This window comes from Amphiprion ocellaris, chromosome 7, assembly GCF_022539595.1.
Source record: "Amphiprion ocellaris isolate individual 3 ecotype Okinawa chromosome 7, ASM2253959v1, whole genome shotgun sequence".
NCBI classification, from domain to species: Eukaryota; Metazoa; Chordata; class Actinopteri; family Pomacentridae; genus Amphiprion; species Amphiprion ocellaris.
The window spans coordinates 17,878,317-17,901,716 of NC_072772.1; the positions used below are offsets into that span (position 1 = coordinate 17,878,317).

The window sequence follows — 23,400 nt, forward strand, 5'->3', positions numbered from 1 at the left end:
TTCTAAAATGTTTCATTGAAAAACACACTTGTGCGTCCGAGCGTAGTGCAAATAAACGCTACACTGTTGTAAACCCCAAAAACACTGGCACAGAAACAGCATAGTCTGAGTTATTTAGTAATACTTTTGCCTGATTTGGCATCAAAACAACAACAGCGGAGGGGTGGAAATAGTGAATACTAGCAAGATTAAGTGCTAAAGAGATTGTGAGATTTGAAATCGCTGTAGTTGTCCAAAGCTGGCTCATGGCATTGTGGCTGAGAATAATCAAAAAGCTTTCGAAGACCACTCTTGGCTGAACTTTCTGAGATCTGAATCAAGAGGAAGAGACACCAAAAACGAAACTATGAGTATAAATCAATGCTCTGTCCTAAATTGCTCAATCTCTCCCTCCCTGTTTGCTGCTGCTGTGTTAATGGGTAATCAGTCTCCAAATAAAACAACTGACTGCAGGTCGATACAGACACTCTGGCTGGAGTTTGTGTCACTTAAAGGCAAAAGCAAAGCAGCTACAGTGTCTGGTCATGTATGTCAAGTCTATTCTGTGGATCCTGCTCTTCGTTTTCATCCAGGAGGGTGAGCATTTCAGTTTTAAGGGCATTTGATTGTGTCAGATTTGTATGGATTGGTGCTCTATAGCTGTTTGTGTTCTCCAGTGTCCCTGCAGGAGTCCGACTACGACTATGAAGATGAAACGTACGAGGATCCACAGCCTCTGAACTGCTCAGTCACAGAGAGCATCAATGGTGGACATGTCACTTATTCACAGGTAAAAGTAATACATTGTACATCATCTTTTCCATTTGCGTATTTTATTTTAGGTAAAAGGCTAAGATGTCATTTTACACCAAAGTACACCATTTAGCACAGTGTTTTGTGTGTGTGTGTGTGTGTGTGTGCGCGCGCGCGTCCGTAGCTACTAGTCCTGCGTTGTTGCTCATGTATTCAATTTTAATTTATGTTAGCAAAATGATAGGATTCTAGTTAAGCAGCTGAACAGAATTATATTACTGCCAAACAGAAATTGCAAAGAATAGAATAGAATAGAATAGAATAGAATAGAATAGAATAGAATAGAATAGAATAGAATAGGTCTTTATTGTCACTGTTACAGAAAACAGTGAAAATCAGTTTAGCACTCTCCGTATAGCAGCATTAAAAATAAACTATATAAGGCAATATTAACACACAAAAAACATATACAACTGAAATATTAGAGCACAATATACAGTGTGGAAACGGTTTGTGGTTAGTGGCCTGCTCTACACATGATTATTGCACGTGGTATGAATTGCACTGAAACATACCGTAAATATTATAATTGTAGATATGTGTTATTATCATTCAGGGGGGAGGGAGCAGACATTTCACAGCTTGGGGATAAAAGCTGTTTTTGAGCCTGTTGGTTTTGACTCTAAGTGTCCTGTAACGTCTACCTGAGGGGAGGCAGGGAGAAAAGAGAGTGTCCTGGGTGTGAGGGGTCTCTGGTGATTCCCCTGGCTTTCCTCTGAAGTCTGCGGTGTAAATGTCTCTGAGTTGCTTAGGACAAAGCAGGGGAGAAGTGAATAAAAATCATGTCATATTAAATGTAGCCAAAAATAGTCAAAGTCAGTGAAGTTATAAATACTAACTTCAGAAGATCATGTTCTGGTCATAATAAAGAGGAACAAGAAGGCCTAGAAATGACAGAAAAATGTCTTTACTGGAAAGCTTCACGTTACTCAATTTAAAGTTTCTCTCTGGTGGTTGATTTAATTCCTAAAACTCATCTTGATGTACACTACCAGTCAAAAGTTTGGACACACCTTTTTATTCAGTGGCTTTTATTTAATTGTTTTGTACATTGTAGATTAATGAAGACATCAAAACTATAAAAGAGTACATATGAAATTATGTTGTAAACAAAGAATCATTAATCTTCAGTAATAATCTACAATGTGAAAATAATACAAATAAATAAAAAGCATCGAATGAGAAGTTGTGTCCAAACTTTTGACTGGTAGTGTATCAAAGGTACATTTTCATAATCAGAAGATTTTTATATGAAAATCTAGGAAACTATTCTGAAGAGGGAATAGGTAACTGTTTTCAGCAACAACAAAAAGCCCACCTTCTCAGCACAAGACAGAAGACAAATACTATTAGCAACGAGCTGATGAACATAGTGGAGCATGTAACCACAAGTCAGATGCGTCTTTCAGGAATTGGCAGAGAAAAAAAGAGCAAATACAGCAACGCTCCATAATAGAAAAAACAAAGCAGCCAAGATTATTGGAACAAAAAAGAAGCAAGAAGAGAGTAAAAATAATGACATATATTAGAAACAATGATAAAGTCAGTGTAAAGCATTTATCTGAAACTGACAACACTAAGTTTAGAAGTTCAATTTCTAGTCATGATAAAGAGGAACTGAAAGGCCTGGAAAGGGAAACAACATAAAAATATCTTAACTGGAAAGTTTTGTGTTGCCAGGGAGGCCTGGAGGGCAGCGTGCTGACCTATCACTGTGGCCCGGGGCGATACCCATTTCCAGTCAGCTCCAGGGTCTGTGATGCTGATGGGGAGTGGTCAACCATGAGATTAGCCAACGGCAGACCTGTGTCAACGGCCAAGTGCAAAAGTAATGATTCCTTCAGTCTCTACACAAAACTACTCCCTTCCTTGTAGTAGGCGTTGTGTTATCCTCTTTTCTCCTTCATCTGTTGTATGTCCATCTCTCTGGCGCACCCAGATGTGTTGTGTCCGGCTCAGCTCCAACTGGATCATGGCGACTTCTGGCCCAGAGACCAGTGGTTCCATGTTGGGACGACGCAGAGCTTCTCCTGCCACGAAGGATTCACCCTGTCTGGGTCAGCAGAGAGGAACTGCACTGTCTCTGGAGAGTGGACAGGAGAGACTCCAGTCTGTGACAGCCATGGTGAGGAAAGACAGCATAAGACCTCATTAATCATCTTTTATGATAAATAAAGGTCTACCCAAATATATTTTGTATATTGTTACCTGTTGAAAGCAGCTGACGACTGTGACGACCCAGGAGTCCCACCCGGAGCCCAGAGGTCAGCTGGCCGGTTTCATACAGGAGAGAAGGTGACTTACCGATGTCAGGCTGGTCTGGATCTGCTCGGGTCGGATGAGAGGGTTTGCCTGGAGAACAGAGAGTGGAGTGGCTCAGCACCACGGTGCCAAGGTGTTTCAGATTTAGCTTTATGTCTTTTAAAATAACTGCTATTCAGACCCAAACAGATGAATTATATGAACTGTCCTGAGCTGCTACAACTTGGATAGTTTCAGATAGCATCAACAACCATACCAAGATGTCAAAGCAGTGCCATACCAGCACATGGTCATCTGTTATATCATGTATACCCATTCATGCTTGTAATGTTTTTGTGCTTTACTGCAGGCCCAAACACTTTTGACTCCCCCAGTAGAGTAGCTGCAGCCATGGGAGGATCACTTGCAGGGTTGATGGATGTAATCTCTCCAGACTCCAAGAAGAAAAGTTAGTATACAAGAAATTTTAAGTACAGTGCTCTTTAAAAAGAATTAAGCCCCTTGGGAGTTTTTCAATATTAAATCATGGTCAGTACCTTTGGTCTTTTTGTAAATTAATTTACAAAAAAAGACCCTTTCATGTCAAAGTGAAAACATCCTAAAAGCTTTAGTAGAAAGCAACTGGACTTCTCTCCATCGCCATGATTGCTGTTGTTGTTGTTGGACCGTCTGGTTTCACAACCATTCATGTCTTCAGGCACTTGAGTCCCGGGACATTAATGTGCCATTAGTCATGCGAACTGGAGTGACTATAAAATTCTGAAAGTCCCCATCAGTCAATTAGAACTGAAGAAGACTATTGGATGAGAAGTGAAAAGGGAAGTTCCTAGGATTACCAAGAACTGGATAACTAAGAATCTACCCAGACACAAAGTGAAAACAGATTTTCATAAAGTAATGTCCGTTATTTAAAAATATAAAGTTTATAAGTGATCACATTAGTACTCTATATACTTATGTATATAAGTGACTTCCTTAATTCAGTACAGGTTCAGCCAATTGATGCTAGAAGTCACACAACTGAATGAAAGTAAAATGGAGATCATCTGTGTGCAGGGAATGTGTTTTGTAGTATATAGTATAGTATATAGTATAATGTATAGTATAGTATAGCATGTATATTGTAATATAAAAACAACTCTGTCTCGAAGGCCCCAACTGGTGAATCCGTACACCTGGCCAAAACTACACCAAGAAGACAAAGAACACTCAAAGAAAAGGTTACTGAAAAGCAGAAATCAGGATACATGTAAGAATCAAGTCAGTGAATATCCCTTGGAGTTCAGTTAAATCCATTATTATGAAATGGAAGGAGAATGGAACATGAGTAAATCTACCTAGAGCAGGCTGTCCTCTAGAAATTTTGATTTTTAGACCGTGTTAGAAAGAGACTACTGAGCAAAGAGAAAGCGACTGTTGAGAAAAGCTCACATTAAATCTTGACTAGAGATCGCTGGAGAGGCACGTGGGAGATTCTGAAGTCAACTAGAAGAAGATTCTTTGGTCTGATGAGACAAACATTGAACTTTTTGGTCATTAGACTAGATGCTGTATTTGGCGGATACCAGTCACCTCACATCATCACAAACACATCATCCCCACCATGAAGCATGGTGGTGGCAGCATCATGCTGTGGAAATGTTTCTCAGCAGCAGGTCCTGGAAGGCTTCTGATGGTAGAAGTTAAAATGAATGCAGCAAGGTATAAAGAATTTCTGGAGGACAACCTGATTCAGTCTGTAAGAGAACCGATAACAGGCAGAAAATTATTTTTTTAGCAAGACAGTGACCTGAATCATACAGCCAAAGATACACAGGAATGATTTAAAGACAACAAGGTGAATGTCGTGGAGTGACTTAGTCCGAGTTCAGATCTCATTTCAATTGAGAATTTATGGCTGGACTTGAAAAGGGCTCACACTGCCTGTGTAACCCGGCAGAGCTTGAGCAGTTTTGCAAAGAATGGGGTTAAATTACAATGTCCAGATGTGCAAAACAGAAGGAGACTTATTTATTTTTGTTCAGTGCTGTAGTGTAATTGCTGTAATTGCAGCCAAAGGTACACCTCACAGATACTGACTTAAAGGAGGTGAATACTTTTGCAATCACTTATTGTACATAAAATATTTTAAATAATTGACATTACTCTATAAGAATCTGTTTTCACTTTGACATGTCAAAGAGTCCATTTTTGTAGATTCTTGTCAAAAAATAAAACAATTGGGCTATGATTCAATGTTGATAGAACTTCCTAGTGGGAAATACTTCTTATAGACACTGTAGATGTACATAAAGTTGCTATGAAAAGTCTCACCAATTATCTGCAAAAAAAGTATAAATCTATTTTGTGTGTCAGATGTTGGCAGGGCCTTTGGCCGAACCTTCCGTGTGGCTGAAGGCAGTCGCATGAACATCTACATTTTGCTGGACACATCAGGAAGCATCAGAAAGGAGGACTTTAATAAATCCAGGGATGCCACCATTGCTCTGATCAGAAAGGTCTGTACTGAGCGAGTTCACGTGTGAAAGGCTGAGCTTCAAATAAAGCAGTTCAGGAGTTGTGAAATCTACATATCATTTTCATTTTCTCTCCAGCTGGACAGCTATGAAGTACAGATGAACTTCCATGTGTTGTCATTTGCCAGCGAGGCCAGAGACATTGTGAACATCAGTGACACAGAAATAAGTAGCAGTGCTGAAGACGTCATATGGTATCTGACGGAGTTCGACTACAATAGTAGGACTTTACTTAGTGTTCCTTCCTGCTTGCAATGACTGTCTGATATCTGCTGCTGTGTGATCTCCACAAGTAGACCTGAATCAGTGTCATACACTTCAGTCATGGTACTCCAACATGCTCAATGGTTAATTACTCTGCCAAGGAATGCGGCAGAGTTATGTGACAATTGGTGTACGTTTGTCTGTCAGCCTTTCTGTGTGTTAGCAACATTACTCAAAAAAAGACAAACGGATTTAGATGAAATTTTCAGAGCAGGTCAGAAATGACACAAAGACCAAGTGATTAGATTTTGGCAGTGATGCGGCTCATAGCCTGGATCCACAGATTTGTTAAAGATTTCTGTATCATTCCAAGTTAGCGTTACGGCGTCACTGTAACTATGACAACAAGTGAACACTACCAGCTGCCTGCTGACGATCACATGATTGTGATCCTACTACAAATCCACTGCTGCAGACTTATCAGGACTTATCCATCGTAAATCATACAAGGAACAATTGATTAAATTGTGGGGGTGTTTCTGAGTCCCACCAATTCCCGCCGCCCGGGATATATTTTGGTCATGCGATTTGGTATCTGTACATAACGTACACATGCATAACACACGCCTGTGCTCAGCACAAGGTTATTTTTTACTGAAGATTTCATCCATCAGAAATCATATAATGACTGAGCAGCCTTGATGGAGTACTGCACTCTCAGAGTTCTTGTTAAATTATTCGTCAATTTATTTTCCGATGATTCAGTATTTGCATTTGTTCATATTCAGGCCACGGTCGTAAGACAGGCACCAACCTCTACTCAGCACTGCATCGTGTCAGCGGGGAGATCAACTTCTTAAAGACAAACCGCGCTGCTAACTATTTTAATGAGACCCAGAACATCATCATCATCGAAACAGATGGTAAAAAACACAGGGAGGGTCTTACAAACTCATGCACATAAGCATAAAATTAGCATTATTATACATTTAACTTTTGAATTAACGTTCATTCCCTCCTAATGTCTTTCTGCCTGTAGGTCACTCCAACACAGGGGGCAAGCCTCAGATTGGTCTGGCTCGGATCCGCCACCTGCTGGGCTACAATGCCACCGCCCAAGATCACACACATGAGACAATGCTCGGTACCATATAAAATGTTTAATTCAAAGTTATTATAAACAGTGTGCATTTTAGTTTCAAATCTACTTTTACTGAATGCAAGAGCTACTGTATCACCTCAGTTACAAGCAGTTATAAATCATGCAAGCAAAGGAGTGTGTTCAGTGTATGTTGGCATAGGTGGCTGTGTATATGGTGTAAATTTCAATGTTCCATATGTTTTCAGATGTCTATGTATTTGGCATTGGGGAGAAAGTGAACAAAAAAGAATTGAACTCTATGGCCTCAAAGAAGCGTGGTGAGAGGCACCTGTTCATTCTGAAAGACTACGAAACACTGGGAGATATGTTCAACAAGATAATTAGTAAGTAGGAGGTTGTTCTAAACTTTCAGGCACAAAACTTTTTACTTTAAGGTTTCAACATGAACCTTTAAGAAAGTGTGCATTTATTATTTTTATTATTATTTTTACATTTCTAATCAAAACATTGATTTTAGTTGCTGAAGTATGACCATCACAATGTTCATTTTTCAAAAAACAGGTGATCAGAGTGTGACGATGTGTGGAGTTGCTCAGGAAGACGTCTCTAGGGGGCCGACCGCCTACACCAGGCCCTGGCACGTGGCTCTCAAATCTGTAATCACTCTCACTAAAAGCAGAATAGAATTTTTTTTGTTTGTCTTTTCGATATTTTAAAGTGGATTTTCACACAATGATACTTTCCCCCCTTGTAGCCTGAATGGAAGCCTGACAAGTCCTGTTATGGATCCATTGTAAGCTCAAACTGGGTGCTGACAGCTGCTCACTGCTTTGCCAGAGAGAGCACAGGTAGAGTCCCAACACAACTGGATATCGACTACGGTGAGTGTCACAATGGAAGAATATTTTAGAGATGTAGGTCAATGTAAGAGGAATATACAGTCTGGGATATCAAGGAGGTTGAAGGAACATTGAGCATTCTTTGAGATGAAAAGACTGAAGACCCAAAAGGATCTGTGTTCAAGCTTAGTTTGAAGCATTGTTTAAAAATGATTATTTCTGTTTTAAATTGTGGAACATATATCTATCATAAGTTATTCTTGTAGAATAGAATAGGATAGAATAGAATAGTCATTGTGTAAATCAAATGAAATTTGTGTGGAACTCCTAGCAATCAGCAGTAGTTTGAATTTGGCTATAAAGCTCACTCACAGCTTACGCAAATAAATTAAAAGCATAGAAGAAAAAAAACACAAAAGCTGCTGAATATTAGAAGCTCCATGCTGCTGCGTCTAGATGCACCACCATGGCAACAGTTACCTTTTTTGTAGGTATGAAGCATGAGCTCAGCTAGAAGACTACAATAAAGGAAATGGCAGACCACTGTGTTTTATATTCAATTAACAAGCAGCTTCTTTGGTTTCCAGGTGGTGGCACAGTGCAGTTTAAGAAAATCATCATGCACCCCAAGTACAACACCAACGCACTCAAACACAGAAACGTATCTGAGTTCTACGACTATGATGTAGCTCTGATACAGGTGGCCAGCAGCATCCCACTCTCCTGGAAAGCCCGGTAAGACACACCAAAGAAAATGTATTTAACTGGGATACAGATGTAGACTGGTAATAAAATAGAGGAAATGCCTGAACCCTCTGCTCCTACAGTGTGGGGATCTACTGACTCTGTTTTGCTGTATGGTGTATTTTGCTGGCATGGCTTGGATCCACTTGTCCCTGTCCGATGATAAACATTTCTATCCCAGCAAGAGAGGCCCCTTTAGGATGGTAACGTCCCCATCCATGGGGCACGAAGGGTCACTGAAAGATAAAGTATAAAACTGATGTGAATCATACAGTATGCTGTGGGTTTCATAGTTCCAAGATCTCAGCCCAGTTAAACATCAACAGCACACTACCACTATTAGTATAACACTAAATGAGGATGTACACCGATCAGGCATAAAATTATGACCACCTGCCTAATATTGTGTTGGTCCCCCTTTTGCTGTCAAAACAGCCCTGACCCATCCAGGCATGGACTCCACTAGACCCCTGAAGGTCTGCTGTGGTATCTGGCACCAAGATGTTAGCAGCAGATCCTTTAAGTCCTGGAAGTTGCGAGGTGGGGCCTCCGTGGATCAGACTTGTTTGTCCAGCACATCCCACAGATGCTGGATTGGACCGAGATCTGGGGAATTTGGAGGCCAAGTCAACACCTCAAACTGGTTGTTGGGCTCCTCAAACCATTCCTGAAGCCATTTTTGCTTTGTGGCGTGGCGCATTATCCTACTGAAAGAGGCCACAGCCATCAGGGAATAGTGTTTCCATGAAAGGGTGTAGATGGTCTGCAACAATCCTTAGGTAGGTGGTACATGTGAAAGTAACATTCCACCTGGATAGCAGGACCCAAGGTTTCCCAGCAGGATAATGCCCAAAGCATCACACTGCCTCCGCTGACTTGCCTTCCTCCCATAGTGCATCCTGGTGCTGCATGTTTCCCAGGTTAGCGACGCACCCAGACATCCACGTTGTTACGTCCCTGAGAACTAGGGGATGAGGGGAATAACAAGTATAAAGAAAGAACCGTTTAAAGAGGCTGGAAAACTGACCATGTATCAAAAATATTATTTATTTACAAAAAAAAATAGCAAAAAAAAGAAATCTAAATTCAACACAAGGTGAGCTTATTAATACAAAGCCACTCCAAAATCTGGACACCACACTGTTGTCTTTTAGCAGAATGCCAGACACCTAACACAGCACACTAGCTACTGATCTGGCTCACTGGCCACGAGGATCAGATTGGCTAGGCTTCTAACCGTGTCTACTGAATGTGAGGTAGCTGCAGGTGCACCTGGCCACTCCCAACGGGTGTTACCTGAGAAAAAAAGGGGGAGAGAACAGAAACAAAAACGCAACATACCCTACCTACACACAAACACACCAAGGAACGTAACACGTGATGTAAAAGACAACGCGATTCACCAGACCTGGCAACCTTCTTCCATTGCTCCGTGGTCCAGTTCTGATGTCCATTGTTGGTTCTTTCAGTGGTGCACAGGGGTCAGCATGGACACCCTGACTGGTCTCTATGCAGTCATCTAGCCATCACAATGTGGCCCTTGTCAAACTTGCTCAAATCCTCAGGCTTGCTCATTTTTCCTGCTTTAACAAGTCAACTTTGAGGACAAAATGTTCACTTTCTGTCTGATTTATCCAGCCCACTCACAGGAGCTGTGATGAAGAGATAATCAGTGTTATTCACTTTACTTTAGTGGTCATAACATTTTGCCTGATTGGTGTATCTTTTGGAAAAACAGTGTTCATCCCTCCAGCGTATCTCCAGAGAATCAATGACAAGTAGCACTGATGTTGTTCTGACAGCACATAGTGGTCCAACACCTCACTACGACACTTGATGTTGATTTTTCCTTTAATTTTTTACCCGTCTAACTAAAATGCTAAGTTAGGTGTCTCCCAGGTAGACCCAAGCTTTGAAAAATATTAGTTTGCTTATGAAAAAGGTCTATGTGACAGGTGTGCATTCTTATACTCCACTCTTCTGCAGCTATGAAAAATAAAAAATACAAATTATTTCCTCCATCTTGTCCAACAGACCAATCTGTTTACCGTGTACCGTACCAGCCTCCCGAGCCATGAGGAAAATCAACTCCACCTGTGAGGAGCACAGTAAGTGACCTTTACTCTCTCATGATAGATGAAACAAGACTGTGTTTTGTGATGAGACATTCATGATTTTTTATTCTATGCAAACAAAGGGTTAATGATATTACACACAATTCAGACTAAAATGTTGGAATAAATTCTCCTGGCTTCTGAGTGAAATTAATGTTTGTAAACAGGGAAGGAACTACTTGCACACAAGGCGACTCCTGCCAATTTCATCCATAAGAAATCCAGAAGTCAGTCAGAACGCAAAGACACCCACATTCATACAGATGATCAGGTGAGAGCTGCGCTTTTTAGACTTTTATGCTAATGGCTCAATATATAAATGAGGGACTTTTGAAGCTCATGGGATATATCTTGCATACATTTTTATTAAAAGTAGAAAAACTAATGTTTTTATGTTCATTATGATCATGTCTTTACAAATTCCATAATTATTTATTATGGAAACAATCACTTAATAAGACAAAATGACTGGATATCACTAAAATATCACTAAATAAGCATCTGAATTTAATAACAACCACCTTCTAATTAGCTAAACAATAATAAAATGAGCTTATTCAAAAATTATTTTGATTGTGTTCTTTCTATTAAATTGAGATAATCATGACAGATATTTCTTTTTGGGCAATATATCAAATTTTATATGGAAAATAACTAATTGTATCTGTGTCCAAAAAAAATCACTTTTCAAGGAAGTGTGTTAATTCCAGATCACATGACCTGCTCCATATGATGTCATTTCCTCCTGAAGAAAAGACTGGCAAGACTCCATGGCTTTCTGAGTTATTTAATATAAAGTAGTGTGAGTCAAGTGTGGATTTAGTGCATGTCAACAGGTTTACTACAATATATTTATAAATAACTTTCAATTTCAGTTGTATATATAATATTTAGAAGAATCTTTCTCTAAAAATGCCATGTGGTGTTTGGTTATAGGCAGCCAGGTTGATTTTAGGCCTGAAAACAGCAAAAATGTCAACTATGATACAAAAAGTCCCGCAATTGTATGTTGACTTGTTTAAATATAAACAGTGCTACAGTTTATTATTTGCTTGTCCACAGAGGCCCGGCTGTGTGGAGAATGCCAGGCGAATACTAAAACAGCCCACAGACGTGACTTTGGACGAGTACGTACCGGACAGATTCCTCTGCACTGGGGGCACCGTAGGATACAAGGATGCTATCGCCTGCAAAGGTCTGGACTCTGCATTTACTGAACACGGTTTTACCAATCCAGGATTCATGTAACAGTTAAATGTCTCTTTTTGTGTAGGTGACTCTGGTGGATCCCTGTTTCTGCAGAAAAGGAAACGCTTCTTTCAGGTCAGACAGTTTCTCCACACCTCTGATAAGTGCCTGATCCTGCTCTGTGCAATCACCATTAAACGGATGTTTGTCCTGCTTTAACCTCCAGGTGGGGGTAGTGAGCTGGGGCATCATAGATGTGTGTGCAGTAAGAGGATACAGCAGCAACAGGCTGCCTCCTGAGGCTCGTGACTTTCACATCGACCTCTTCAAGATAATGCCGTGGCTCAAACAGCATCTGGGCGCTGAGATCCAGTTCCTGCCAGACATCAATTGAGTGGATCCACAATCGGTCTGCAGGAATAATACGGATTTTAATAGAACAAAGAAGTCATCATGGGTGTATTTCTAAAGCTTTATTGTCAAGTTGAGTGGCAATATTTATAGCAGTGGTGCAGCAACAGTCAACAAATCATACGCAACATACAGTATAAAAAATATCCAACTTGCTTTTTATACTTATTTTTTAACTGCATGCTGAACAAAACTACATCTGTACATTCATGTGCATGATATCCTGCAAAACTGTTTGAATAAAGGACCTGATCCTGTGTTGAAAGTCTAGTTACCGTAACCGTCAAGGCTGTGTAGTTACAGGAAATTAGTCGTACTGTTTGCCAAAGAGCAATGACACACAGAGTTCAACCAATACACCAGACAGTGTGTCAGCTGAAATAACAAACAAACAAAAAAAAACATGTTGGCATCTGCTGACTTGGTCTGGATGTCACCAGTGTTTTTCCTTAGTCAAAAAAAAAACCAAAAGGTGTCCAGTCAACCCTCAGAAAACTGTCTGAACAAGGTTTCTGATTGGCTGTCTTTGAAGTTCGGAACAAAGTGGATTTGGAGGATCTCAGAGAATCCTTCAGAGAGAGCAGGAGCCACAAAGCTTTTCCTGTCCAGACAGAGAGACAGAATAGAGTGATCAGAATTCACAGAATGGTAACTATTATGTGTTTTTATTCGTATAAATCAGCATGATCTGTGTGGAGCTCTGTGTCTAAATATGAGCTTTGAGGCACAAGCAACTATTATGTTTCAGAGCTGTGTGAAGGAGGTTTATTGTTCGTACCTGTAGCCATAGAAAACCATGTCATTGACCTTTGCGTGTTTGGTGTCTGATGGGACCATCTCACGGAACTGTGAACAACAACAATGCATTAGGAAAACACTTGTCATCACTGGGATAAAACATAAGGCAGGGATAGAGAAGTTCAGTGTGGAGAGGTGAGTCATACTCTGTTGTTGTGTTTAGCCTGCTCCATAGAGGCGGAGAAGTGGAAGCACCGGCAAGTCACTCCTGCTGCCTTCGCCACGTCCACATATCTGCAAATACACACAGACTACTGGTTACATAAAACAGCAACAGGACCATGAGACACAATATTTAAACTGATGATTTGTGTCTACATGGGTAGACCTGCTGGAACTGAAGAAATTACAAACATTACTATTCCTGTTTACTGTTTTCAAGAAAAACTAATAAAACTAAATTCTACCAAAATGACCCAATACTCAAAATTTCTTATTTTTATGGAACCAATCAACTTTAAGTTCTTTATGATTTTTTTTAGGATTTGTTTAGTATTATGGCTGTGATTGTACTAAAAGTAATTGCACTTGAAGACTGAAGAGTGATTCTTAATGCAATATTTCACAAATGTATGGGGTGTTCGAGAGCTTTTTTCCACCATTGTTGTTATGATCCTGCTCCAGCCCCTGCCCTTCTTTCCCCTTCTTCCTCTTTTTCCTCCTTTCTCCCTTGGGTCCTGATCTGTTTCTGTTTTTACCTGTCTCTTTGTCTCCCTCTGTCTGTCACCTCTTCCTCATGTCACTTGCCCTCCTGCTCTCCCTGTTTCACCTGCCTGCATTCTGCTACCTGTTGATTACTATGAGTTTCAGCTGCAGTAATCAGTTCATTCCATTTACCTGTTCTCCACCTATTTAAGCTCTGTCCTGTCATTCACTCCCCACTGGATCATTTATCCACATGCCTTCATGGACTCTGTTTTCGGACTCTGTTTTCCCTTCCACTGGATTTCCCTCACTTAGACTCATCAGTTCTTCTTTTGTCTCCAGCCAGTAGCTCCAGTCTCGTCTCCGTTCGCCCCAGATTTCCTGAGCCTGCTTCCCTGCCCCTTCTGTTGTCAGTTCCCCCCATCTTGTAAGTACCCCTCCTTTGCATAGTTCTAGTTTAGTGATCTTATGTTTTTGAATTCATATTGTTTGTTAGTAGTGGTTTGGTTTAGTTTTGTTTCCTCCCAGTTCAGTTCTCCATTTATGTATTGTTTTAGTTCTCTGGTGTAATAAAAGCCTTTCCTTAACTCACATTTCTGCCAGTCTCTCTGTGTCTCCGCCTGGGTTCCCCAGCTCCCCCCGTAACAATTGTATGTAGAAATTCCATTAAAAATCTGCCGTTTCCAGCTAGAATAGTCATTTCCCACATTAACAATGTATTTCTGATTCATTTAATGTTATGTTCATTGAAAAAACTGCTTTTCTTTCAAAATAAATACATTTCTAAGTGAAATGAACGGTACTTTTGAACGGTAGTGTATCTGCTGGTCAAAGACAACTTTCTACTCATAAGTGATTTTATTTTTGTGTGACACTGAATCATTTCTGTTTTCGTAGCCGTAAAATGTGAAATTCAGCACTCAATCCTACTGTTAGAGTCCATCATCACATCAGACAACACCGTAGTGTCTTGAATTGTGTTTGCACAAAGGTGTACCCATGCAGTGAGGTGGATCCTGAGTGTGTGAGCATACAGAAACATACAAGGAGACACACTCACACACGCATGTACTGATACAGTGGTGCTTTACCGTTTGCGAGACTCTTGGTCTGGGTTGGTGTTATCTATGGCGACGCTGCGTCCCTCCTTCAGAGCACGCTGGCATGCCGACACACAGTTCTGCCACGAACCAAGAGTGTCCTGAGACAGGAACAAAAGAAAAAAAAAGGTCCATTAACAAGCCAATACACTCATAACAATCATATCTATTTTTCTATTTATCAGTCATAAAACAACTCAATGTTTTAAAAACTTAGAAACATGTAGTAGTAAAAAGCATCAAAGTCAAGTAATAATTTGAACAAAAGTAAAATACTGTTGTACAAAATCAACTGTTAATACAGGATCCACTCACCCTGTTGATGTAGACGTAGCCCTGTGGAACAATGTGGGTGTGGAAGAAGGTAGATTTACCAGCTGTAGACGAAAGAAGAGGGAGGAAGATCAGAGGGGTGTTGGTGGCAAGAGAAACCAGAGAAGTGAAATGAAGTTTCTCTTACATGCAGGGAAACCCACGGCAACGATGACTTCTGTCTTGCTGGAGGTGAGAGAGGCGGATGGTGGGTCGTACAGCCTGGCAGTGGAGTCGATCTTCCTCTGGTAATTCAGATAAAGAAAACAATTAACAAAATAAAACTCACAAATATATTATCATACAGTATAGACAACACTGCACTCACAGGGTCGAACTCAGGCAAGTTGTAGGGGGCGCTCTTCCAGCCTAAAAAATACTCCTCCGGGGTGTGGAACTGCAGCCCAATGTTCAAGGCAAACTAGAGGGACAAGAAGGAAGACTGTTTAGTGCATGTTTTCTCCATTAAAGTATGATTAAGAAGAAAAAGTTGTTCTGAAGATGTGATTAATGACACTGAAGATCAATACTGCAAAACAAATCAGCACACTCTGCAGGTCTGAGCAGAGGGAGGGTAAGGAATGTTAAAAAGAGCTCCTACTAGTCGATCACTGCAGGAGAAATCCTTCTTCTTCTTCCCTGGAGCCCAGTTCTCTGGTCTTCCTGCAGCATCTGGGCACAGAGGCAAAGTCAGGTGATGCGTTTACCTATTTAAGATTATGTACCAAATAATGACAGTAACAGACCTCATTTCTACAGCACCTTTATAAACTGGAGCTACAAGGTGCTTTATCATAAAAGCAACAGTAAAACTTTGCAAAAGATACTCACACATTTCAAAAGGGCAACAACTAAACAATAAAACAGACATAAAGTTTCATAAAATGCCTGTACACTGGGGTTTCCAAAAGCTTTATAAACTGAACCACTGACTGAACAGTTCTGACAGTAACCGGCAGCTTGCTCCAGATCACAGGGTAATAATTCTGAGATGTAAAGCAGAGCCAGACCATGTAGGGATCTAAAAGTAATGAACAGAACCTTCCACTGAATTCTGTACTGAATGGGGAGCCGGTGTAACTTAGGCAGGACTGGAGGAATGTGTGTTGAGTCTTTGTAAGATGTCTTGTTGCTGTGTTTTGAAGTATAAACATTCATTATTTAAACAACCCAATATATCAAGTCCAGGTGGGAGAAAATGAGAGTCTTTGGACAATAGTGTGGATAATGGCAATACTTCTGATTTTTAAACAGCACGACTCAACAAGAATCTTAATGTGCTGATTACAGTCGTGGTTTTGATTAAAGACAACCAACACTGTTTGCTGACTGCTATGTTGATAGTTAGTGGTCCAGGCTAGGGAGTGATATTGTCATAAATATGATCAGGACTAATAAACAGGACTTCAGTCTTGTCTTTCTTTAGCTGCAGGGCATTTGAAGCCATACTGGCCTGAATGGGAGCAATACAGAGAATCCAGATTGTCAGGACTTTCAGGACTAAACGAGCTGTACAGCTGGGTGCAATCAGTGGCAGAAGTGAATAACATAGCCTAGAGGCAACAGATATAAACTGAACAACATGGGGCCAAAGACTGAGCCATGTGGAAAAGAAAAGAATAAACATGAAGTTTAGTTTTCTTTTTTTTTTTTTTTAGTTTTCAAAGTGTTGATGAACATAATGTACACTACCATTCAGAAGTTTGGGGTCACATAGAAATGTAGTTATTTATGAAAGAAAAACAATTTTTCAATGAAGATAACATTAAATGAATCAGATATCCAATCTAGACGTTGTTAATGTGGTAAATGACTATTCTAGGTGGAAACGGCTGATTTTTAATGGAATATCTCCATAGGGGTACAGAGGAACATTTCCAGCAACCATCACTCCTGTGTTCTAATGCTACATTGTGTTAGCTAATGGTGTTGAAAGGCTAATTGATGATTAGAAAACCCTTGTGCAATTATGTTAGCACATGAATAAAAGTGTGAGTTTTCATGGAAAACATGAAATTGTCTGGGTGAGCCCAAACGTTTGTATGTGTTTGTGTGTTATCAGATAACACCACCTTTAAGCATGTGCTGATTATCTGATTATCACCATCTTAAATCCAGTTTCACTCACCTCCTACAAAAACACTCTGTGTCTTGTCAACAGTCACACCATCGTTGGCCTGGACAGGTGACATACATGCAGATACAAACCAATTAGACTTGACAGCTGAATGTCTAAATCTCCAAAAACAACTGTAAAAAAAGGTTAAAGGGCAGTTTCTATGACTCAGCTATGACTCAGCTGAACTGGTAATTACTGCTTTGTACAGTCTGTCTCAGCGCAAATGCCATACAAGAGGTGTGGTTCTTTAATTATTTGGGTGTGTGTCCCTGTGAACTACACTGACATTTACCTTCTCACACAGATGATTCCACATTCCCATCACTGGTTTTCGGTAAATACCCGGACCAGTCGCTACAAACACCTGAAACACAGAAGAGAAAGTGATGGAAACACTGCTGTATGTCCAGTATTTGCAGAAGTGATGAGAACCAACCCACAACACGACCAACCTGCACAGGCAGCTGCAGCGTAGCGAGGATGTCCTCCACTTTAGACTTGAACACTTCTGGTCTCAGTTTACCTTTAGCGATGCCCATCTGGTTGGTGAAGAACACCACCTGCAGGAAGAGAGCAACTTAGGATTTCACCGGCATTAATCGGGCGAAGCTTCAAGAACATTAGCAAACCATTTTGCTCCTCCTCACCTTGTATCCTTTTTTGAGCAAGCCGGCCAGCTTGGGCTGAATCTCAGGGTAGAGGATCCTGGTGGTGAAACACAACGCACACTTACTTAAACAGCACATTCCCAAAGGCAATCCAAAATGCTTTAGAGAGTTTACAGCAAACAAACTAACAAGTAAGTTTAATTTAATAGAAAATTAATGAAAAGCAGTGGTTAAAAGGTAGGTCTTTAGCTTAGATTTGAAAGCATTATCTCAAGTCTTAGTTTGTCTGGCAATTTGTTAGAGATTTGAGCAGCAAAAAAGCCACATTGCCATGTTTAGTTTTGACTGTGGCAAAAGCCAGTAATACTACCAGGAAAGATCAGAGAGGATGTACGGAGTCAGCAGATCTGTTAAGTCCCTAGTGACGCCTTGCCATTCTATAGAACATAATGGTCTGGCTGCACCACACTGTCATTCTACTATGGGGGGAAATAATACTCTGGCTTGATTGCATTTTTTTAAACCAATCACAGCCAAGGTAGGTGGGGTTAATTAAATGATGCAGCTTCAGTGGCCCCTTAAAATAGTGACGGGTGGAATTGTTTTACATGCTGGACGATATGGATTAAAATGGATAACCTTCTGTAAAAAAAAAAAAAAAAAAAAAAAAAATTAAAAACTAGCAGAGCTGCCTTACTGCACAATCAGAATTGCTTGAAATTTTCAGTGTGTTAGTTTGCTGCTCGTTGTTTGTTACAGAGACAGCTGAAGGAGCATCCTGCATCTGGTGAGTCTGACTACTAAGTACCTAAACCAACTGTTTTTAATTGTGAAGCTGAATTTGTGGGAAACTGGTTAGCTGATATTTCAACCTGAGAACTGGAGGTATATGTTGAACTTTTTAATCAGCCTTTGCTACAGCATTCTGGATCAACTTGGACTGACCTGTGGACAGTCTTATCTATAGTTAACAATTTAACAGGGAAGGTTCAGGAGTGCAGACGTACCTCCAGTCATCTGGAGCAGTGGGAAAGACTTTGCCAGACTTGGTGGTGATAATACAGCCGTCAATGTCAAACCCAGCAATCTGGACGGGGAGAAGAGACACATTAGCGGTCTTGTATGACAACTTAACGTCTTCATGACACTCAAACCTGTATTTAAAAATCTTGTTTTGTCAAAAAAAGATGAAATTGCTGATTAATTTTCCATGGCTCAGAATACTGACAAGTGTGGCTTTTATAATTTATGCAAGCAATGTGAGAAAATAAATTATTTAGCCAGATATTTTCATTTGAAATGACTAAGCTGCAAAATTAAGCCTTATAATTAACAACAGTTCTATGAAGACAACCCTGGGAGCGTCACGTAATACAGACAATCTTCATTCGCTGTTCATTTGAAACCATCCCCACCTTGTCACTCCCTTTGACACCAGCCGCAGTATAAAGCATCAGGTTTCCCGTCTGCTGCCAGCTGCTCTTCAGACAGGCCTTTGCAGACGATGCAGAAGATCCAGGGCGCTTACTTTCATCTGTCACAGATTTTTCAGCCAACTCCTGCAGATGCTTGAGCTTTTCCTCAGCCAATCTCTCCTCCTCGTCCTCTTCTGTTTCCTTCATCTCTCTATCTACGGCTTCCTCGTCTTTTTTTCGACGCTTCCCCTCAGACGGACCTTTCTCCGGGCCCCGTCGCCTTTTAGATGACTGAACAGGAAATAAATAAATATCACGTCCCTCGTTTCATATTTGCTGCAACATGCACCACATAGGTTTCAGCTCAATAACCAAATAAATGTGTTACCTTCATAGGGGAAGTGGGAAAGAAGTCCTTTATGCTGCGCTTGGGTGTCGGACTCGGCTGTTCCTCTTTTCCTTCGCTGTTACTCCCTCCTTTTGTTTTGTCTGTGGCTTTCAGCCCTCTCTGTGCAGAGCTGGAGGCTGTTCCGTTTGAGCTCAGAGAGAACTTCACTGTAAACGGGTGGTCCTGGTTGACCAGGTAGAGAGTGCCTCCGTGGGTGACTTTCCCAGACTGTCCCCGTCCCAGCTTGTCAGCATCCAGGAAACTGGGATTTGCACCGAGCTGTAGAGAAAGTTACACTTGCGCTGAACATTGGACTGTAGCATTTACTCACTTAGAATTACTTTATGGGCTGTGCGATAACCAGGGTGGAGGCAAACCTTTCTGTTTGCTGAACATAGTAAAGAGAAAGGTGTGCTGACATCAGATATTCACACATTAAGCAGAACTAGATCTAGCTTCACAAGCAAGCTAAACATAAAAGTGGGCTGGGCTTAAGTCTTTGTTTCATACCTGAGTAACAAGCACCGTCTGGTCTGCATAGCAAGCCACCACCTTCACTGAAAGAAACACAAGTATTAAAATCTGCATTCACAACACATGCACACGTGCAAATTCATATTTATCAATGTAGAACTAAAACAATCAGTCAACCAGCTGACAGAAAATCAATCAGTTTGCGTATGTTAACATACTTTTTTAAAAATTTGTTAAAATTTTCTGATATGTCAAAGCAAAAATGACTGAATGACTAACAGTTCTCCGATTGGTTAATAAATATGTCCCTGTGGCCTACAAAGATGTTACTGATAATGATACACTGTAGTTGGTCAGAGAAAAGGAAATTCAATACGCAGTAAAAAGCTTTACAACTACAGGACTCCGTGTAACACTTAATGTTATTTAGAGCCCAAAACCTCTAAAATATTCACTCTGCAATGACTCAAAACACAAGAAAGTCTGGAAACTGCAAGTGACTGAAATGAGTTAGCAATTCCAGAAGCAGGGGTCACTTCTTTTTTCACTAACTAACCCACTAACTTCATTTAAAGCTATTTAGGTGACATTTTATCCTCCTCACTTTACAAGGCACATGTCTGTTTGTAAAAAAAAAAAAAAAAAAAAAAAAAAAAAAAAAACACTATTCAAAGCTTTTAGACACATGCTAATGGGTGAATCAAGGTAAAATGTTTAGGGATGATTGCTTAATGAGTCAGGAACTTCTGAAGTGCATGGAGCTCATTTGTTTATCTTGTTGTTGAATGTCGTGTTTTGCTATTTCTGTTTCACCCCTAAAACATAGACAGACAAACCAGAAACACAAACTAATATAATGAACTTACTTATTGCCTCACACAGTTATGTGTGAGACAATGACAGGTTTATGATTTCATTTTAGGGGTCGACTACAAGCTTTAATGTTCAAATCTGACATTATTTTTCTCATACTGTACTTTGTTGCAGCACCTCTTCTCAACCTCTGTCTGAAACGGCCTGTTTTATCTCCTGTCTCTTTAAAGTATAAGATTGTGGAAATACATAAAGACTACACACACCAAAGTTGCAAAAGTGACAACTTCGTAACTTGGCCCGTCTATAAGCCCAGCCAGAGTCACTGGAGAACAAAACATATAGATCTGCTGCACACGTTCACATGCTCCCAACACGACCAGACTTGTAGAGATTTTCTCTTAATGCTTCTGTTGCGTCACAAACCAGGTCACACAGTCATGACAAATGAGGGAGATGAAAAAACACAAAGGAATCGAAATTCACAAGGGCCTGTGTAGTCAGTAGGATCATCAGTGTGAGTGAGTGCATGATGCAAAAACAAACCACCCGCAACAAAACCAGATGGGTGTCTCAGAGAGGAAAGCACAAACAACTGAGCTCATAATACTGTTTAAGAAGCAGCACTGACACACTGAGCCCAGGTGGAGCCAGTGTAGCTGATGACCCTCCACCACACCTCCTCCTCCTGCAAGGACAGCAGCAAACAGCAGGCAGACTGAGAGGGCAGGAGAGGGTCAGCATGCTGTGTCCTGGAAGAACAAGGTGAAATATGCCAAGGTAACGGCCATGTTGGTGATGTATACTGTGTGAAATGAGAGATGTAGTTAAGTGTGCAGCTTCACTAACACAAAAAGTACTCGACTGGGTCTTTCATATGTGTAATTCATAGCACAATTCAAACTGGATCATAAAATGATTCATCTCTCACTGTTGACCTCTGTGCATATTTTTTCTGAGCTCACCAGAAAAGGCGGGACGTCGCTTCTCTATGGTGCACAGCGAGGAAGCTGCTCATACTTTGTTTGAGGGAAAACTAAACTAGGTGTTTTGGAGTTGATATGCAAATTATATTGCATCGTGACATAAGTAACATAAGACAAGCCTGGTCTTCAGAGGTATTTCAGGGAAGTAAGGAGCAGTAAACAGTATCTGCAACCGCAGATCTTGAGGTGTATTCCTACAAACTGGGTGAGGACTTTTGGCTTTCTCGCCGTCAAATCATTAAGTGCAATTCTGGCTCTGATGTGGACTTTTGACACCTTTCTGTGAGTCTGCATGTCAGCAGATTTTCCTCGGGAATCTGTTCTTCAATCACAGCAAAACTGGTGACATAAGCATGGCTGTCCTTTTGGTAGTTAACTGAAATTATCAAGCACTGACATGTCATGAACAAGGAGTAATCAGCTGAGCAGCTCATGACCTTCAACGCTGATAATTGTCATAGCTTTTTTTCTTCTTTTTTTTTTTACACCAGTTCATGTCCTCATGAAGTCACACACTCAGGCTGTGCTTAAGTTTAGTGTGGAGGCTTCAGGGTGGGGATTGGCCATTTACGCCACTTGACATGAACTCTAGGATTTGTAGGTTTACATATGGTTAAGATGAGTGTTACTAAATGTCTGTGTAGATTCTCAGCCATCCAGATCATGGTAATCCTAAAAGCTCCACTAAAAATCAACTGGACTTGATTTTTTGGTTCTTGGAGACGTTTAATCTCTCACCCAAGAGGCTTCCTCAGTTCTGAACTGAACTTCAAGAACCAAAAGAAACGTAAAGTTGCACCAACAGTTAAGCTACAACAGGCACTTAACAGACCACCAGCCAATCAGCTCATTTAAATGCTACGGGGGTAACTTTGCACTATAGCCGACCCACGGTGCAGTGTTACGACCAGCACCGTGTGTTTCTCCCTCCGTCTCACCCTGGTGCCTGGAGCATTTCTTGTCGGCGACCCCAGTGTCCGGACCCCGGCCCAGGACCACAGCTCGTCCGTCCTCCAGAGGGACCCGGGCTCCAGAGGCGCCAACCAACGAGCACGACATTTGACCGGACAGCTGCTTTTAGGGTACTTTCCGCGCTAGCGAGACTTTGAGAACAATTTTCTCTCAATTATGAACCAAAAAACAGAAAGTGAAGCAGCCAGGAGGACGTGGTGGCTTCGTATCAGTACAACAGATTTATAGTCTGGTTTTCTTCTTCTTTAAATAGCCAGCTGTAGCCGGTACACCGTCAGTTTGTTGTTGTGGATTTGTGCGCTAAAACACACCACAGGGGGACTGTTTTGCGGTGGACCCCCGGCCCATCGGAAAAATATGTCCGTGTAGAAACGTACTCTTCGTCATGTTTCCGCGCTGACTGGTGCCGCCTCCTATTTCTGTATGAAGGGATCAAACAGGAGTAAATATCGACTTTTAATATATCCTAACTCTGTATTTGTTGACTTGCGTAATTTAAAGGAAGGCGGATAGCTAAAGTAGCTCTAAAAATCATCTAAATATGTTGTAAATCGTTATTTCTTGGATGTTTATGGAGTTACTGTTTTGAATGCTGTCC

At 40.8% G+C, this 23,400-nt stretch overlaps 2 protein-coding genes across 3 annotated transcripts; one reads left to right on the plus strand and one right to left on the minus strand.

Annotated features, from left to right (window-relative positions):
* The first annotated feature begins 417 nt into the window (after positions 1-417).
* si:ch1073-280e3.1 (complement C2) lies at positions 418-12,429 on the plus strand. 2 transcript variants are annotated; one of them, XM_035952329.2, is made up of 19 exons: positions 418-576; positions 657-769; positions 2,473-2,620; positions 2,732-2,917; positions 3,011-3,187; positions 3,404-3,502; positions 5,410-5,552; positions 5,649-5,790; positions 6,563-6,697; positions 6,814-6,918; positions 7,122-7,259; positions 7,438-7,532; positions 7,631-7,757; positions 8,303-8,450; positions 10,494-10,567; positions 10,741-10,844; positions 11,636-11,768; positions 11,847-11,896; positions 11,988-12,429. In XM_035952329.2, the coding sequence occupies exons 1-19, from the start codon at positions 525-527 to the stop codon at positions 12,153-12,155; spliced, it is 2,337 nt and encodes a 778-aa protein (XP_035808222.1). In that variant the 5' UTR covers positions 418-524; the 3' UTR covers positions 12,156-12,429. The 2 variants fall into 2 exon arrangements, with proteins under 2 accessions (XP_035808222.1, XP_023134907.1); XM_023279139.3 differs by having other exon boundaries at positions 3,014-3,187.
* pnkp (polynucleotide kinase 3'-phosphatase) lies at positions 12,220-23,157 on the minus strand. The gene is made up of 17 exons (XM_023279140.3): positions 22,769-23,157; positions 20,068-20,114; positions 19,558-19,836; positions 19,170-19,460; positions 18,762-18,841; positions 17,794-17,851; positions 17,599-17,706; positions 17,439-17,510; positions 17,156-17,204; positions 15,629-15,699; positions 15,356-15,448; positions 15,176-15,272; positions 15,031-15,092; positions 14,707-14,816; positions 13,117-13,204; positions 12,951-13,018; positions 12,220-12,773 (listed from the first exon to the last, which is right to left on the minus strand). Exons 1-17 carry the CDS (start codon positions 22,887-22,889, stop codon positions 12,653-12,655), a joined length of 1,815 nt encoding a protein of 604 aa, XP_023134908.2. The 5' UTR covers positions 22,890-23,157; the 3' UTR covers positions 12,220-12,652.
* Between the last annotated feature and the right edge of the window lie 243 nt (positions 23,158-23,400).

Bases quoted from the DNA above. Each gene is read 5' to 3' on its own strand.
- si:ch1073-280e3.1 (XM_035952329.2), top strand. From the start codon at position 525: ATGTATGTCAAGTCTATTCTGTGGATCCTGCTCTTCGTTTTCATCCAG. The intron at 11,769-11,846 runs GTCTGGACTCTG...CTTTTTGTGTAG, and splicing joins GGATGCTATCGCCTGCAAAG to GTGACTCTGGTGGATCCCTG. The intron at 11,897-11,987 runs GTCAGACAGTTT...TTTAACCTCCAG, and splicing joins AAAGGAAACGCTTCTTTCAG to GTGGGGGTAGTGAGCTGGGG.
- pnkp (XM_023279140.3), bottom strand. From the start codon at position 22,889: ATGTCGTGCTCGTTGGTTGGCGCCTCTGGAGCCCGGGTCCCTCTGGAG. The intron at 18,842-19,169 runs GTGGGGATGGTT...CTCCCCGTCCAG, and splicing joins GTGTCAAAGGGAGTGACAAG to ATTGCTGGGTTTGACATTGA. The intron at 17,852-18,761 runs GTACGTCTGCAC...TTTCACCACCAG, and splicing joins ACTGCTCCAGATGACTGGAG to GATCCTCTACCCTGAGATTC.